Here is an 18,936-nt window from a genome sequence, read left to right on the forward strand (position 1 = left end):
TTTCCATTCACCAGTTTGTTCAAGTGGCTTGTTCCATTTTAGTCAAAACAGCCAATTTTAATCTACTAAAAGTGTAAGTATACAAAAAAAAAATTTTTTTAAATTAACCTGTATGTGCTTTCATTCAGTGAACCTGAAAATACTTTTGTAAAGATTTTTAAAAATATATATCATTTTTCCAGGGTCAGTAAAAAAATAAAAATTTTAAATAAAAAAAAAGCATGACATTTGTGTACCTATAAATAAATTCTTGTCTTATTTACACTCCCTCTGTGCACACACATCTGCTGTCGGCAGGATCCCTGAGTAAGGACATTCTGGGCATCTGTTAACGTTACTGTTTACATTACTAATAAGTCAAATGCATTGTATAGCTATACACGTTCACCTCACACCTCCAGGGTCGGGGGTTCGATTCCCACCGTGGTCCTGTGTGTGCGGAGTTTGCATGTTGCTCAACGTTATCTATAAAAATTGATCAAACTTTCCAAACAAAATAGGAGTACTGGCCATACAAATGTTTGATGTTACTTTATCAAAAGGTTTATGTATAGTATATTACTGAGGTAAATGATGTCTTTGAAGGTAAGTGTGTGATGATTTAGCCATGAGGTTTGGGCTACAGTAAATAATGCCAAACTGGCAGCTGTAAGCTTGGATTATTTGTTAGCTACCCTCAAAGCTGTTCCTTGTTTGTTAGCAACATTAGCCTCATAGCTGCAGTACAACACCGAAGAAGCAAAATTCAGACATCGAACATGTTTTAGATGATTGATTTGTTGGTGATGTTCTTGATAAGCTATTTGAGTATCTTTGCTTTCTGCTCAAGAACATTTCTGCATTGTTTTTTCTGCTGTCAGTGAAGTGTGGTTGACTCTTCCTGCTAAAGTTATCACTCATGGTGCTAAAGCACTGTTGATGTTCAGTGCTGAGCTCTGCACGTTATGCACGTTTCCAAGGCTATACACTCTGTTCTAGCCCTCCCCCTGCTTCTGTCGCCCATAAACAGGAGGTTTCCTATCACGCCGCAGAGGAGGAGGAACAGCTGCTCTCAGTTACACAACAATCCACGTAACCTTCTGTTGCCATTTTGTGTTGGTAAAAGCAGAGGTAATGTGTTCCCCAGTTACCAGTTCCCAAGTAAAATATGAGTCCAGTGAAAAAAGGAGACATGCCGAATTTTGTGGGTTGGGACCATTTTCTCTTTAGTCTTTGTTTCTTCAAACTTTCCTACACTCATTAACTCTTAGCAGCCACAGACATTACTGTTTTTTGGTTGTTGTTTTTTTAAATTAATGATCTGCTTTCTTTCATAATTATATACATCATGAAGAATGCTCTTATTGTAAAGTACCCATAAACATAAAAACATGATTTGTACATGGTTAACAATAATTAGATAGCTAATCTTGGTTATATAAGGCGCACGGTGGCTTAGTGGTTAGCACGTTCACGTCACACCGCCAGGGGTGAGGGTCTGATTCCCACCACTATCCTGTTTGTGGGTTACCTCCGGGTACTCCGGTTTCCTCCCCCAGCCCAAAGATGTGCATTCACACACCCATTCATACACCATTCATACACTACGGCTGATTGGCATGTCCAAAGTGTCCATAGTGTATGAATGGGTGTGTGAGTGTGCACTGTGATGGATTGGCACCCTGTCCAGGGTGTACCCCGCCTTCTGCCCGATGCTCCCTGGGATAGGCTCCAGGATCCCCGTGACCCTGAAGGATAAGCGGTATAGAAGATGGATGGATAGATGGATCTTGGTTATATAATCTGGTGTCTTGGCATCCTAAACTTAAAACATTAATTAAATATCCCTTTTAAAAAAACGGCATTTTTGCCTGTCCCAGCCCACTATGACTTCGAAATATAATAATTAAAAAATCTTATGATTTTTTAGATTAATGTGTCAATCCATTTAACATGTTATGCTTGAAACATCCTTTTCCATAAGTTATTCCCCACAACATTCACTCTCTGTGAAATACACTCTATGGCCAAAAGTATATGGACACCTGACCATCACATACATATGCGAGCAGCCCCCACACTGTTGCGTTAAGTTAGAAGCACAGAATTGTCTAGAATGTCTTTGTATGCTGCAGCATTACAGTTTTGCTTCACTGGAACTAAGAGGCCCAAACCTACTCCAGCATGACAGTGCGCATGTGCACAAAGCGAGCTCCATAAAGACATGGTCTGCCAAAGTTGGTGTGGAAGAACTCCTGCACAGAGCCCTGACCTGAACCTCACTGAACACCTTTGGGATGAACTGGAACGCCAACTGCACCCTAGGCCTCCTCACCCAATATCAGTGCCTGACCTCACTAATGCTCTTGTGAGTGGGAGAGCAAATCCCCACAGGCATGCTCCAAAATCTGGTGAAAAGCCTTCCCAGAAGAATGGAGGTTACTATGACAACAAAGAGAGGACTAAATCTGGAATGGGATGTTCAACAAGCGCATATGGGTGTAATGGTGAGGTGTATACAAACTTTTGGCCATAGGCCTATGGTGTATTTGAAATAACTTTCAAGTCTCTAGCTCGACAGGACGTTGCATCATCTGAATTTCTCGAAGATCATGTTAGCATCATTCTGATATTGACTGACAAGATCACTTTAAACAAACACAACCCTGTTACCCAAATATTAATACATTCATTTTACATAAATGAATAGAATGTCCTTAATGTCCTTATGCCATTAACGTTACTGTTAGTTAACCAGATAATGTGTTTGCTAATTCTATGCTAAATGCAGCTTTTAATGCAGCAATGAAACCTTGCAACCAAACAATTGTTTGATTGTTGTTTGAGACAGGTTAATACATTTTAATGGTTAAATGCATGTTTTCTTAGATTCAGTGTGGATTTTGAATGGACCAAAAGATTTTTTTTTAAAGATTCATTTTAAGAGTTTACAAAGGTTAGATGGCACCCTAATCAAGGACTCACCATTGTCACCATTGTCAGAATTGACAATTGTCACCATTGTCAGAATAATGTGGTAACTGGAAACACTTGAACTTTCAACTTGTGTAGTTTAAGCCCTTAAACTACACATCTATCTCAGCTGTTTGCAATGAACAATACTGTGCTCATAGTATATTTTCACAGGTTTGACTACTTCATAAAGATTCTTAATACATCACTAAAAAGATAGCAATGCAAATCGAGACTCGGATACTGAAATGCCCCTTGTGTCTTTTGGTGATGTGAGCTAGTTTACTAACTTTTAGCAAGGTGGACATTGGTGTGTTTCTAGTTTGCATATAATACATATTCATAGACCCTCATGGGTAAAGGTTGAATGATGCTTCTAGGCCATTTTCAGTCATTTATTGAACATATTAATGTATGTATTATTCTGCAGAGATGATTTTCTTAATGCTTTAAAACATTGCTGTTTGTTTTAATTGCCTTCATTTTTGGCACCCCAGCCTGTTCTTTCCTCTATTCACCTTTTATTTACTTCCTGCTTGCTGTCCAATCTTTTAGGACTCGTTTGAATGTGTTTTTCAACTGTGCACACATCTGGGTACCTAAGCAGATGCAAAATAATTCACCAGCACTTCATAAAACTCCTTTCCAAGCCAGAATTTACTCAACGAATACCAGATCCTAAGGACAAAGCTGGAGAGTGAGTGAATCTCGGATTGGTTGGCTTTAGCTTTGTAGACATGTCCTGTGTGTGTGTGTGTGTGTGTGTGTGTGAGAGAGAGAGTCACATGACTCTGAGAGGAAGGCATGAATTGCACCAGAATAACAACCCATCCCCCACTGACACACAGACACACATGCCTGCAAGGAGTCCCAAGTAGCATGAATGCATTTAATGTGTATACAGACTTTATAAATAGGACTGAAAGCTGAGCAACTGGGCTGATGTTAAAATATGTATATGTAGTGCTAATCCCATACGCACTAAGACACACTGAGGCATTATCTCAGCCGCAAACTATCCATCCATCCACAGTGAAGCAACTGTATTGACATCTGCTGATATAGTTAAGTCTGACAAAAAAAAAAAACAATGTGTTGCGCAACAGGTCTGCAACCATGTGCCTGTGTTGGTCATAAAACAACAGCTCTTCTGCATGCCTGTACTTTTCCACCCTTAAAGGGCCTCATATTTTTTTCTATCCCCACCCTTTCCCATGAGCCCTCCCTGTTTAGTTCTGAATTCAGCAATAGCTGTGACCCACGTGCAAGTTTATATTCAAGCTAAAGGATCGGATAACAGAAGTGTCAGCATGATAGGGTGATGCTAATATGAGACCTGTCGTCAGTAGGGCTTTAGAAGGCGTTTTCCTCTCTGATTGGTTGGCTTTAGCTTTGCAGGCATGTGTGTGTGTATGTGTGTGTGTGTGTGGGAGGGTGGGAGAATGGATGGGTGGGTAGGCATGTTTACATATCTTGGTGAGGACCGAATGTATATATATATATATATATATATATATATATATATATATATATATATTTATATATATATATATATATATATATATATATATATATATATATATATAGATAGATAGATAGATAGATAGATAGATATATCCGACAATTTTGACCTCGTGAGGACATTTGGCTGAGTTCTATGAAGAAAACTAACTTTTTTTGTTTGTTTGTTTTTTTACAAAGAAACTTTATTTAAAAAACGTTTTTAAAAAGCCAAAAGGTTTCATTTTGGTAACTGAGGTTAAGGTGTAGGCAAAGCATTAATTAGTTGCCGTAATAATTTCGTCAGTGGAAGCTCCTCATAAGGATAAGCGCATACTTCTGGACAGAATCATATTTTTTACATATTACGTAGTGTATGCGGTTTGGGATGTAGCCTCTGTTCTTCTGCCATAGCTCAAACCTCTTCCCCTTTACACTTTTGCTCCAAACTGTGTGTTTCCTATTAAAAACTTGGCCCCAAAACCAAACGTGGCATTTCCCAAAATCAACAAGTGCTTGTTTGAGACTGTACAGACTCTGCAGGACTAGTGTGTCTTTCTTAAGGCAGAAAGCTTTAACAGTCAGCGAAGGGGTGTGTGCGCTTCAACCAGTGGGTGTAACCTGAGGCATTGAGGCCCTGTGAGATGTTTTGCTTTTCTGAAAATAATAATATTCTTTATTTATAGATATACATGTAAAAGTCAAAAAATTATGTATGAATATATTTATTCATGGCCCAATCCCCAATCATTCACGAATTAACTATGAATTGATAAACCAAGCAGTAAGGGTCTACACTTTATACACTATGTAGCTAAAAGTATGTGGACACCTGACCATCACACCCATATGTTCTTGTTGAACATCCCATTCCAAAGCCATGGGCAAGCCATATGAAGTTGTTCCCCCTTTACTGTTATAATAACCTCCACTCTTCTGAGAAGTCTTCACACTAAATCTTGAAGTGTGGATATGAGGATTTGTATGTACACTAAATGTGGAAATAGATGTACACTATTTCCACATTTCAGATGCTGTGTAATACAATTCATTTCTCTGCTTTCACATGAGCGGTGTGGCATTGGGTTGCTTTGGCACCTAGGATGATACAATTGTGTGCAAGTTGCCTTAGAGCCCCTGCAACACCTGGGTACGTGCGTATTCCCTTATCTGGAAGACCGGCTGCTGGACCAACAGTCCTAACAACAGGTGAGCAGTCAAACAACTGTGCTGATCTTGCATGTGGAAGCACTATTGCAAAAAAGAGTCACATGACACCTTCACAGACTGTTCAAACACATGAGGATTGACTTGTGTGCTCTGTGATCCTTCTTGATGGAAGACAGAGTCATCATATTAATAATTCTATCAATCTATCTGCTCTTGCAGATGAGACCAGCCTTGTGTCCAGTAATGGCTCTCAAGCTCTATGTGGAGATCTATCTATCTAGTTGGCAAATCATTGACCAGTTGTTTGTGTGCCGTGGGGTGCACCATAAAGGGGCTTCGCTGTCTAAACCCAGCTTAGCCTGTTTGGTAAAGGACATGACACATATGTCTGTATAATGAGACAGTGTTTTCAAGCCTGTCCATTAAAATATCATGGTCAATAGTGTCAAATGCTGTACTCGTACAACAGTACCAAAATGTAAAAAATATCCACATCTACAGGAAATATGTTTTTGTGGAAATAATAATGAAACTTACAGCTAAATGGTTGGTAATTTGAAGTATTTAGATTTGAAGTCTGACACACTGGCAGTGGGTTGTTTGTGGTGTGGTGTGTGCGCATGTTACGTGTCTGTAGCTGAATGATGGCGGAGCGGTATGATAGGGGTGAGTTCTCTCTGACCATTTAACGCCCAGTTCAAGCCTCTGCGGTCTGCTACTGCAATGCACAATACATCAGAAACGTACAAAAATCACAGACACTTTGTGAAGGCTGCACCATAAGCTGTACACCATAAGCTGTAAACAAGCTATCCATAACAAAAGATAAAGAGAAATCCAGAAAAGAATAACTGAAAAAAGTGCAACTTCATGTACACTATACCGCCGCTATATTCCCATTCAAAAATGATCATCATTTCTAATATAAAATTAAACCCTGAAACCTGCTACCTGAGTCTGATGCTTGCACAATATGACTCCATTGTTATAGAAAAGTGTATCATACATAGTTACAAATCATACCAATCACATAAGCAAGTCTCTTTAAGATACTGAACAACTTGATGCACTTTGATTGTGTGTGATTTAGACTTGCACTTTGCACACAGATAAACTGCAAACATGTATGAAAATTCCAGGAGATCAGACGTTTCTCAAACTCACCGAGATCATATTTTCCTCAATCTGATGTTTGATGTGAACATTGACTGACGCTTTGTATGATTTATGCATTGTGCTGTTGCATTGTGCACATAACTGACTGACAGGATAATTGCATGAATTAACAGGGGTATATGCGTTCGCAAATTGGCCAGTGAGTGTATCTAATAATCATTCTACTTTAGAGAATCGGAAAGCATCAATTTTGTTTTAAAACTCAAATAAACACGGTGACATGTGTCTCATGCACTGGTGAAGGCCTATATGAGGCCTAATTTTCTACATGAGAGAGAGAGAAAAAACCCCCCAAAACAACAGCAACAGTGTGTCTGGCCACAGAGAACAGTTCGTCGTACCACTACTAATAGCATGTCCTGGTTTTGCAAGATTAGCTAACCTGACTAGATACAGCCCTAGCCAGCTAAGCTGTTAGCTTAACTAATATTACCTTTCGAGCAGTGGCTTTGTAAATAGTATTGTAGCAAGCGAATTTCACTAACAAACTAATTAATCCTAGGATGACTGTAATAAAAACCCAAGCGTTAACAAGCTAGCTAAGTGAGGATTAACTTCTGTATTATGTATGTAAATTACTGTGTTCGTAATGGACTCGTCCTGGGAGTTTAATGACTTAGTTTGAGAAAAAAAATCTACACAATTCCTCATTAAGCAGACAGATAGCAGTAGAAGTGCAGAATTCTGCATGGCTTCATGACATTTAGCACATCAGCACAACCTGGTAAGTAGGAGGAGATCCTTTGTTAAGGAAGAAATAGAGGGAAAGAACGTCAAAGGCATTGATTGTGTGCTACAGAACATGATTAGGGAGGTTAAGAAGCGAGAGAGAGAGAGAGAGAGAGAGAGAGAGAGAGAGAGAATCAGTTGGGATTGAGAGTCCTTTTTACATCATCACACTGAATAATCCTAAGAGCAGCAGCTGAGGGGGAGGGTAGAGAAACTGCATTCTCCATGGTAAACAGTGAGGCCCTGCTCTAATTGTAAAACCGCATCAACTGTATATGTCCTTTAGATGTTTTTTTCTTGAATCCTAAATTTACATACAGCATTTATCAGATGCTCTTATCCAGAGCCACATAGAAAACTAAGAGTGTAACCAAATTCTGAATTCTGAATGAACAGATGTCTACACAAATAGAAATACAGATACAACTAGGAGGCACACTATTCACTTTTTTTTTTTTTTTTTTTGGAAAGCATGCCACTAGACAAGATTTGTGCATTGGGACTGGGATCCCAAAAACTCGACAAAAAGCTGCACGAGCAGGAGGTTTTGGCTTTTGTGCAGGCAAGCTGTCCAATATGAAGCTTGTGGGACAAAGACTACATTTATAAACATGAACTTGCAGGATTCATTCATTCACTCATCCTTAGTAACGTCCCATTGCCTCGTAATCCATAGGATATCTTTGTATATTGTTGTATTACAATTTCCCTTCATTGGAACTAAAGAGGCCCAAACCTGTTCAAGCATGACAATTCCCCTGGGCACCAAGTGAGCTCCAGGCTGGACAAGGCTGGCGTGGAAGAACTCAACCCCATTCCACACCTTTGGCATGAACTGGAATGCTGACTAAACCCCCAGGCCTTCTCAGTGCCTGACCTCACTAATGCTCTTGTAGCTGAATGAGCAAAAATCCTCACACCCACACTCCAAAATCATTTCGAGATGCTTTTCCGTTCATCACGTTTATAAAGAGTGGTTATTTGCTTTACCATAGCTTTCCTGTCTATTCAAACCAGTCTGGCCATTTTCCTTTGCCCTCTCTCATCAATTAAACATTTCTGCCAGTAGAATTGCTGCTTACTGGATGTTTTTTTTGTTTGTTTTTCTCGCCATTCTGTGTAAACTCTAGAAGCTGTTGTGAGTGAAAATCCCAGGAAATCAGAAGTTTCTGAAGTACTCGAACCAACAGCCATGACACAGTCAAAGTCACTGAAATGACATCTCCACCCATTCTGATGTTTGATGTGAACATTACCTGAAGCTCTTGACCTGTATCTGCATGATTTGATGCATTGTGCTGCTGCCACATGATTGGCTGCTTGGACAACTGCATAAATGAGCGAGTGTACAGGTATTCCTAATAACGTGGTCATGTATGTGTCGTATCACGATCTCTAAGTCAGTGTCAGTGTTGTGTTCTTCTTCGACATGAAGCTCAAAAGACAAAGTCTGTGTCTGCCAAACCAGTTTTATGCAAAGTCTGTTGATATTGAACAATAAGGTGCTGCTATTTGTAAAGGTGACTTTCTTATGCCTTGTCTGAGAATCTTAGAGTATATAACATGATCTTCACTCATAAATGTAGAGGTAGCAAAAATTGCCGTGTAGTTTCTATGGAAACAAGGTGTTTCAGAAGAAGCTGAGGACATATAATCAATATAAAATATAATAAAATCACATGGAATTTGGTATCACAGAGGGCCGCAAATGACATTTTTCCAGGGTTCCTTATTCGCTTTGTTGCTTCAGCAGGGATTTGTGCAACTCTATATGTGATTCATATTCTTTTTTCAGCCCACAGCTGACTTCTGACTTTTGTCTTAAACTTCCCTTTTCCCTTGAACCTTTCTGCACTAAACCTTTCGGAATTTATTTACATTTCTGCGGCTGTACTCTGATACTAATTTTATACATGCACGTCTTTTCTACTGTGTTTCTTTTGATGTCAGTATGACCAGCACCAAATCTGTTCAAATAAGCTCAGTTCAGTGCAGTTTTGACGTGACACACCTATGAAAACGAAGCTGTGTGACATGTCAGAGCAAGTGTGTATAGACAGGACGGCCTGCTTTTCTATCAAAGATCGCAGTGTTTGATATGAAGTGCTGTACATGAACCAAATCCCACCCCGGTCTGTCACACCCTCTTGAAAATGAGCAAACGTTTACTGTAATTTACATTCTCATGATCTCTTCCAAGGTACTGTTGACTTACGTGTGTGTGTGTGTGTGTGTGTGTGTGTGTGTGTGTGTGAACAATACCGTATGAGGCAATCATGCAAAACGGCTCAAATATAGCGTACATTGTCAAATGAACTCACCATTAAGTGGAGAACCTCTATCAGTGTCCTATGTAAAACAACACACTTCATGTGTGTTAATCTGCATGTCCATGTGCACATGCTATTCATTTCAGTGGAAAGCTCTACCCACATTTACACTGTGTGTGATGGTTGTGGCTAGAGGTGTGCATTGGAACTGGGATCCTGCGTAACCTAACAAAAAGTTGTGTGAGAGAGCAGCTACATATGAAGCTTGTGGGACGTAGACAGGAGATATTGATTAACATGAGAGTGTACTGGGTGCTTGTACTGTGTGGTGCGTGTTCCACGTTCATTCATTGATTTATTCTGCTCAGGGTCACTGTATTTTACATTTTTATTTCATTTAGATTTCGAGGAATAAAACAGAAAATCAGGTGCAAACTATCAGAACCGCAGGAGTGCGCAGGATCGATTAGAAATTCTTTAGGAATGAATGGGATTGGTCATAATTTCTTCAGAGGTGGGCGGGATTGATCAAAATTTCTTTAGTAGCAAGCAGGATTGATCAGAATTCTTTGGATGGAGGCAGGATTGATCAGAATTTCTTCAGAGGTGGGCAGGATTGATCAGAATTCTTTCGGAAGCGGGCAGGATCGATCAGACTTTCTTTAGGAGAGGGTGGGATAGATCAGAATTTCTTTGGGAGCGGACTGTTTCTTCAAGAACAAACAATATCGATCAGAATTTCTTCGGGGCCAGACAGGAGCAGGATTTTAAAAGATAACTGTCCATCACACGTCTCTGTTTGCAGTGCCATAAAATCTTGCTTACATCTATTACATGTTAATTACTTGGCATAATTAAAGAAAACAAACACCCTACAAGCAACATGTCACGGCTGGATTATTAAATTGTGGGAAAATTCAAGTGGAAAATTGTGTGAACATTTTCACCAAGCTAATTATACATATACATTTATCCCATGCCAGTAATATTACAATACACCATTTTATTTTTTTTTTACCATATCTAACTGATAATAATGTTGCAATATGACTAACAGTACCTCAGTTTATGTAAAATCGTCATGTTAATGTTGTGTCCTGGACTGGTGCGGAGCATACAAACCTAAAATACTGAGACGTGGACAGTTCTCTGAAAATATCACTGCATAATCTCTCCAATCTGCATTCCTCCATCTTATGACTACATACCTTTTCCAATTATTTTTATGTACTGAATGGTTTATAAGTTATTGAAGCATATGATGTAATGTGAATAAATAAACAATAAGGGGTTGGATGAGGAAAAAAAAAACATCCTAATAAAAACTAAAATCTTCTTCCAATAAAAATTCTATGATAAACATAAAATAAAATCTTTATCGTCACCTAACTTGGTGGAAGTTGGTGTGGATACAGGCTCTTGCTACATGGAACACAGGGGCAGTAACGATACTGTGAAGTGTCCACAAGAACATTACAGTTGCATGTGTGGTGTACATTGTGTTTCAGATGATCACCACACGCCTACTTACACTGCAAATAACATCATCATAATAATCTAATGAACTCATCTGCTGAAAATAATGATGGCTGCTGATGAAACATTCCTGAAACACTGTGTCTGGCTGTCCTTTTCTCCTCTCTTTCCTTCATCTCAATTCAATTCTCCAGCAAGACTTTGGCTCACAATACATGCTCACTGCTTTGAAAAGACCACTACTGATGTCATTCAATCATTTACAAAGAGCTTCATTATGGAGTGCTTCCTTTAGTCTCTTCTTGCAGAGTATCTTTGTGACACGTCTCACATTTTCCTGCTTATGAAAAAGACGAACCAAATTTTTTTTTAAAGGAAAAATATATTTGAAAAACAAAACAGGGGACTGTACAGTACAAGTATGTTCTGAATGTCTTTAAGGAGGAAGAACCATTCAGGATTCCTCAGAGTTTTTTTTTTTTTTTTGATTGATGCGGCCATCAAAATGCTTGATTTTGCTGTTGCGATTTTAAGAAAAGAAAGAGAAAAAATGTACTCCTTTGTTTGTTTGTTTTTTCAGAAAACTATTTGAACTGGCAAAATTGCCGCTGCACAAAATGTATCTTTCGCAGTGATGACCTTTAAGTTGTACTCATGTTTGACGCACGTGAATCAAAGAGGGCTGTGGCTGAATGCGCATTGTAATGAAGTCACATGATGCGTTTTGGCCCAAATCTGCAGAAAATCTGCTGTAATTTTGGAAAATTGCAAGCTCCTCCAAATATTGTGGAATTTGCTTGATTTTGAGTTCATTTCCGCGATTGTAAAAATCCTGGAAGGACGGAACATTCTTGTAAACACTCTCATATGGAAAAATGTTTCTATAAACTGTTTTCATTTGACCAAATTCTAATGTTTTTTTTGTTGTTGTTGTTATTGTACTGTATACACTAATTTGGTAGCAGTTTCCATTCAGCTTCATTTCAATGGGACTTGTTTTGGAAGTATGACTAATTTTGTACATCATTGGCAATTCAGCAATTAACACGATTAAAATAATCAAAGTGAACAGATTATTATTAGACTTTGTCTCACTAGAGCAGATTACTGTAATGATTAATACACTTAACAGCATTTAGTTATTTGGCAGATGTTTCTAATGTGACCTACAACTAAGAGAGGACACAATCCAAGCAGGGTCAAACAATGACTTTGACAGTCCTGGTATTTGAACTGACCTTACAATCACTAGATCAGAACCTTTACAGCTGAGCTATCACTGTCCTAATAAAGCTAAACCAGGTGCAGTATCATGACTCAATGTCAATCATTTGCTTGTCTGTCCTTGAATACGATATTTAACCTCCTAAATGCATAACATTGGACGTCACTGTCACAAGAACACACAAAGGATACATGGTCTTGCGTTATTTCAACCACATCTGAGCTGTGTCTGAGATGCATCGAAAAGCACATAAGAAATGTAGCCATTGGTTAGAGGGCTCATTTGCACATTAAACTTCTGCAATATTAAGTTATCAAGGTATGGTAAATATTGCTATTGCTGATGATACAATATGCAGCCCAAGTGCTGAACTACAAAGGCTTTACAGTGTTCCCTTTCCTCACCCCAAACAGCCAAAGCCACATTACACCACTTACCCATTGTACTTCATATAGACTTAGCACTACACTGTTAAATACATTGAGATCATGATTTTTTTGGCTTACTTAAATATAATCTATTGGTGATGTTTGCTAGCTTATTGGCCAACATTGCTTTTAGGCATTGCTTTTATTTAACTTGATCATTTTAAATGTTTGGCTGCAAAATGTGGGGCCTTATTTACACAGTCTGATCTAATTTATTAAACAGTGCTTCTCAAGCCAGTCCTCAGGGCACTCTGAGACAGCCCAGATTTTTTGGTACTAATGAGATGTATTTTGATTTTAAAATGTATACATGCTTATAATGTGCACTCAGAAAATGGGTACTCAACTGTACCATTCCTTGTTGTGTTACCATTAGGCATACACCTTTTGTTTATTAGGTATCTTTTATCTAGAAAGGTGCATGTAGTTCCCTCAAAGCTTTACTCTGAAAGCAAATTCATGGGTTGGTGTACCTTAAGGTGAAAGAGACATCTTAAAAGGTATAAAAGGGAACAACCCTAGTAACTATTGTGCAAGTTACAATCCAGAATACATATAATTAAATAAAATAAATGTTAATAAAATAGCTAATAACTGCAATGTATTATCCTGATCACACTTTCACCACGCATGTGGGTTTATCTCAGCACAACTTACACACATGCTGCACTAATACATCTCTGACCAGGATAAATCTTTTTTTATTTTATTTTTTTTTTATTTAAGCCTGTCGATTTTTTGGTTTTACTGTTAGTGGATGGTTTTATTGTTCTACCAACACCGTTTCCCATTAACCTTTACTGTGATTCATTGCTTTCCTTTGATATTTTTAAGTGAATGTTCTTAATATTCTTCATTCCTAAATTTGAATCCTTCTTTGTGAAGCACTGATTCAATTTCTGATTCAAACTAATTAAACTGCTATATAAATAAACATTAATTGTTAATCTATTCATTGCACCTGTTTATATTTAGGAGACCTTTTAGTGTCTGATTAAAGAAGAAGAGACACAAGTATATTCCATAGACACAGAAATTACTTAAAAACGTCAAATTTTATTTCAGTTTACAAAACGTCACTTAAACAGCAGGATATGGCTGAAGCTCGAGTGGCTCCCTACTCCCTAAACAAGTGTACCACATATAGGGTATAGGGCTTCTTCACCCTGTTGTAGTGCACTAGATGTCCAAAACGGAGTCTCTTAGGGGTTTTAGGGGCTGTCCGGAGGAACTGAGTGATCTCGAATTTGATTGGCTGCTCTGCCACGCCTCCTTTACTGCTTTACTTCCGGAACAAAACAATGCATTGTAATAAAACAACAACAACAACAACAAGACAACGACATGCCATAATAACACTAAAGTGAATAAAATGTCCTGTTGGTCTGGACGATCTGATGGCCATGAGTAATAAGTGCACATCAGGTTATTTACCTGTGGCGAGTGTTTATGTACATGCCACGGCGTCACAAAACTCTTTAAAGTCCCTCTGCATGAAATCTTCGCTCTGCATGACGTCGATCTCGGACGGAAAGTACTGCATGCTGTCTTCTCGCTGCGGTTCAGGGAAAGTAAAGAAGTGAAACGTCGGGCTGCTTGTGAACGGGTGCTCGGGGCTGTCTAGCAGCGCCCCGCGGGCGTTCTCCAGCACCCCGAGGTACGAGTCCATATCCGCGGGGTCCAGCTCGCAGTCGGAGCAGCTGTCCGTGCCGACCGAGTCGGAGCGCATGTGCATGAGCTGGTACTTCTCGTGCATGAGGAACTGGTTGGTGTTGCGCGGCGCGCGCATGCCTGGCGCGCGCCTGCCGCGGACGTTGGCTGGCCGCAGCGACACTGAGACGGGGGAGTGCCGCGGTCTCGGTGGATTGCGGCGCAAGACTAAACTGTGCTCCCTCCTGTCGTTGTGCCATCGCCGCCTTCCGCTTTTGTGCCAGCTGTGCTTGGCTCTTTTCGACTCCTCATCCTTCAGCTCGTGGTTAAGCGACAGCTCGTGGCGCTGGACTTCCCCCTGGCACACCATGCCCTTCCCACACATTCTCTCGTCGTACAGCATTAACTAGCTTCTCTCGCTCTCTTTCTCTCTCCCCTTAATCTTCTCCTTCACATCGTCTTCTCGACGTGGAAAACAAAGAACAAACTCCGCCGTCTGATGGGGAGGTCTTGTTTCTCGCGGATCTTCACCTTCAGTGTCTTTCTCTAGGCTCTACCTTTTTACAATCTTCTCCGTTTTTTTCTTTGTCACTGGCTTTCGCAGGTTCATAGCCTGACGCGGTGCCTCTCCGTTAGGCAGCTTGACCGAGTCACACCCCGCTTAATACTTTTTCTTTGTTATTCGGAGTATATAACTCGTCTAATTATACGTTAAAAGGTGGGGAAATTGGCTTGTAGTTTGTTTTGCTTATTTTTGTTACAAACAAACTACTCACGCGCAGCCCCCCCTGACATGTACCACAGTAACTACTGTCAATCGTTCTCAACGGCCAAACTGCGTTGAGGCTTATATAGCTTTCGGACGCCGCACGTGCTCTTGAGTTAAGGGGGTGTTCGCTTATTGTTTGGAAAGAAAAAACAATTACGCTAGAAAAAACTCGTCTACTACACAATACTACAGAGATGCAGAATTGTATATTAATCAAATAAAAAACATAAACAAGGCATATTGTCATTTAAACTAATAAAAGCGGACTAAATTATATCACAACCCCTCCCCATAATTGTGAAACGATGGTTTCTCCCTGGACGTTGTCCTAACAGCTGGTCTAGAATCGGTGATGGCTGTTCCACACAGAATAAAAGCATCAGAAAAGGGAACCACAAACAGGTCACAGATCAGTTATGTCGTCCTCAAAAGCACAAAGACAAAGAGGCTACGTGCAAAACTGCATTCTAGCGTACTACTCCTAGTATAGAAAACACTAAGCTGTCAACCATTTTTTACATAGGATAGACTGGAGGTTGATGTAAACATGAGACACGACGATAACGCAAAATTAAATCCCAAAATGGTGCCACACTGGAAGGAGCTCTGTTATTAAGATTGTTTGGACGCCATCTTTTCTATCCATAATACATGGGCATTAAAAAAAAAAAAAAAAAATTCAGATACTTATTCAGATTTTACTATTTTCATTTATAATCCATAAACTTATTTCCAACCGTAGAAGTGTGTGTACAGTGTAGAAGAGTTTGAGACACCACACACTGTCAAACACCAAAAATACACTACACCTTCTGAGCCCTTAGTCATCTAAATCATGTAGCCAGTATAACTAGAGGCCAAATCTTCATACAAACTGAGTGTAGATTGTAATCAGAATCTTTGTGGTGTTATGAACTGAGACAGCAGCACCCATGACAGTGATTAAACATAATAATAATAATAATAATAATAATAATAATAATAATAATACCAAGACACTGGACTGTCATGTTACCAATTTCATGTGGAGGAAAAATTAGGGAAGCTAAAGTAATATTTTCTGAGGAAGCTGAGATAATGTTTATATAATACTTAAATATACGGTATGCTTTTATGTATGAACATATATTCTTTTTTTAAAGGAAGAAATAAAACATAACAGTCATGCTGTTAAAGGAAAAACAATCATCAATGGGCTGGTGTGATGCTGTTAACCACCCCAACGTAGACTATGCTATAAATACTATAAATGTGGGACTTCAGTATATGTGTGCCAATAACTAGTTCTACAAAATGTACGGGATAAAACACAACCCTGTACTGAAATGCTTTATTCTTCTTTTACTACAAGAATAAGAGAGGGACTTGTAGATAATAGAAAGACCAGTTGAAGCCGGAGTCTGTGCTGCTTCTGTCTTGAATTTGTATTTATTAATGAACCCACTGAAGCTGAGCAGGGTTGAGTTTGGTCAGTACCTGGATGGGAGACCTCTTGGGGAAAAGTAAGGCTGCTGCTGGTAGTGGTATTAGTGAGGCCAGCAGGGGGCACCCTGTGGTCTGTGTGGGGTGTAATGCCCTGATATAGTGATGGGGGACACTATACTGTAAAAACAGCACTGTCTTTCAGATGAGACATTAAACCGAAGTCCTGATTCTCTGAGGTCATTAAAAATCCCAGGACACTTCTTGTGAAAGAGTAGGGGTATAACCCTGATGTCCTGGTGAAATTCCCCCATTCGCCCTTCTCTATCAGGCCCCCTAATAATCCCCATCTCTGAACTGTCTACATCACTCTCTCGTCTCCACTACTAGCTGGTGTGTGGTGGGCGTTCTGGCACACTATGGCTCCTATCACATCATCCAGGTGAATGCAACCACCTAGTGGTGGTTGAGGAGATCTCCCCCCATACTATGTAAAAGTGCTTAAAGTGTCTAGAAAAGTGCTATATAAATGTAACTGTAACTAACTAACTAACTAACTAACTAGACAATAAAATGAACATTTGAGCACAGGACACAATGTTGGTTGAGTTAGCAAGCTAATATCAGCTAGCACTGACCACAATCTGATACTATATCTTAATCTCACATGCATTATTAACATCTTTTCCCTTAAAGAAACAGTTGGTGCTTGACTAACAACATGTGCATGTTATGTACACATGGCCATCTTAAGCACTAGGTCGAGGTTTGTGATTTGAAACACAATATGGTTTTTACAGAGAGAGGAAATGATCAATGGTAAATCTATGTTGATGCACTTATAGCTTTAGACTTTGTCCTACAGCATTAAACACAATCATTTAGCAGTGTCCTAGTCCATAACCAGGGGATAAATATCACTCCTACTTTTAGGTTATGTGAACAGGAAGTGGAGCTGAGCTTCTGCCCAGTAATTACATAGAAATGTAAATTGCACTATGATATAATTGTGATAATTGTAAAATAACTATACACTACTTTATATATATATATATAAATATATATATAAAAAAAATCTAAAATGTATTTCTTTAGTCAAGGCAGTTGTTATGGAGGCCCTGAATCTTAGTCTCTTTTGTCCATTAGTGCCAAATAATTACCAAGAGGTCACGTATTAAGTATGACGTTCCTAAAACATGTGAAATTACACAATTCATTGCCATAACAACATAATAATTTGTGCCTATAAGATATTTGTTGCATCATGGCCATGCCTTATTAAAAATAACCACCACTTCATCTGAGCAGCTCTGTAGTTAACTGCTGTGTATGTACAGTATATTTGATCATTGAAGTAAAACATGCTAATTGCTCCAATTGAAAGGCTTCACAGTATCATTTACTATTGACAGAAAATCATATAACTGTTTTATTTATTGATTGATTTCCATCCAGCCATTTTCTAAACCACTTATCTAGGTCAAAGGGAACCTGGAGTCTATCCCAGGGAGCATCAAGCACAAGGCACGGAGCACCCTAGACAGGGTGCCAATCCATCGCAGAGCACACTCGGACACATTTGACATGCCAATCAGGCTACCATGCATGTATTTGGACTGGGGGAGGAAACCAGAGTACCTGGAGGAAACCCCCCACAAACGGGGAAAACATGCAAACTCTGCACACACAGGGCCACGGTAGGAATTGAATCTTCAACCCTGGAGGTGTAAGGTGAAAGTGCTAACCATTAAGCCACCGTGCACCGATTTTTTTTTTTTTAAATAAAATTTTGATGTCAAAACTGACAAATATGTAAGTATTGTGGTCTGTTCGCCCAACAGAAAGCAGTTAAATGAAATTCTTAACATAGAAACGGATCTATCGAAACTGTTAGTCACAATTTGTGATTGAAATCAGTATTGAGAACATAAAATTAATGGTGCTGCTGCTATATTGTTGGCACCCATTAAAGATGTAGAGCTCCTCCAGCTCCGAAATCCCAAATGAACCCCTGTGTATGATATTTGGTGCAATTTTGACACATGGCCAGTTATTAATTAATTCTTCTCCAGTAACCGCTTTATCTTGGCCTGGGAAAACTGGGTACAGAATACACTGTGGATGGCACCATGCACACATGCTTTTGCACGTAGGGGCAATTTAGTGTAG

The 18,936-nt window shown here is 39.3% G+C and overlaps 1 protein-coding gene across 1 annotated transcript; it reads right to left on the bottom strand.

Annotated features, from left to right (window-relative positions):
- Positions 1-13,962: 13,962 nt before the first annotated feature.
- wu:fb55g09 (coiled-coil domain-containing glutamate-rich protein 1) lies at positions 13,963-15,413 on the bottom strand. Its single transcript, XM_017450566.3, has one exon. It carries the CDS (start codon positions 14,977-14,979, stop codon positions 14,374-14,376), a length of 606 nt encoding a protein of 201 aa, XP_017306055.1. The 5' UTR covers positions 14,980-15,413; the 3' UTR covers positions 13,963-14,373.
- Between the last annotated feature and the right edge of the window lie 3,523 nt (positions 15,414-18,936).

The sequence above is a fragment of the Ictalurus punctatus genome, chromosome 21 (assembly GCF_001660625.3).
Source record: "Ictalurus punctatus breed USDA103 chromosome 21, Coco_2.0, whole genome shotgun sequence".
Taxonomy (NCBI): Eukaryota; Metazoa; Chordata; class Actinopteri; order Siluriformes; family Ictaluridae; genus Ictalurus; species Ictalurus punctatus.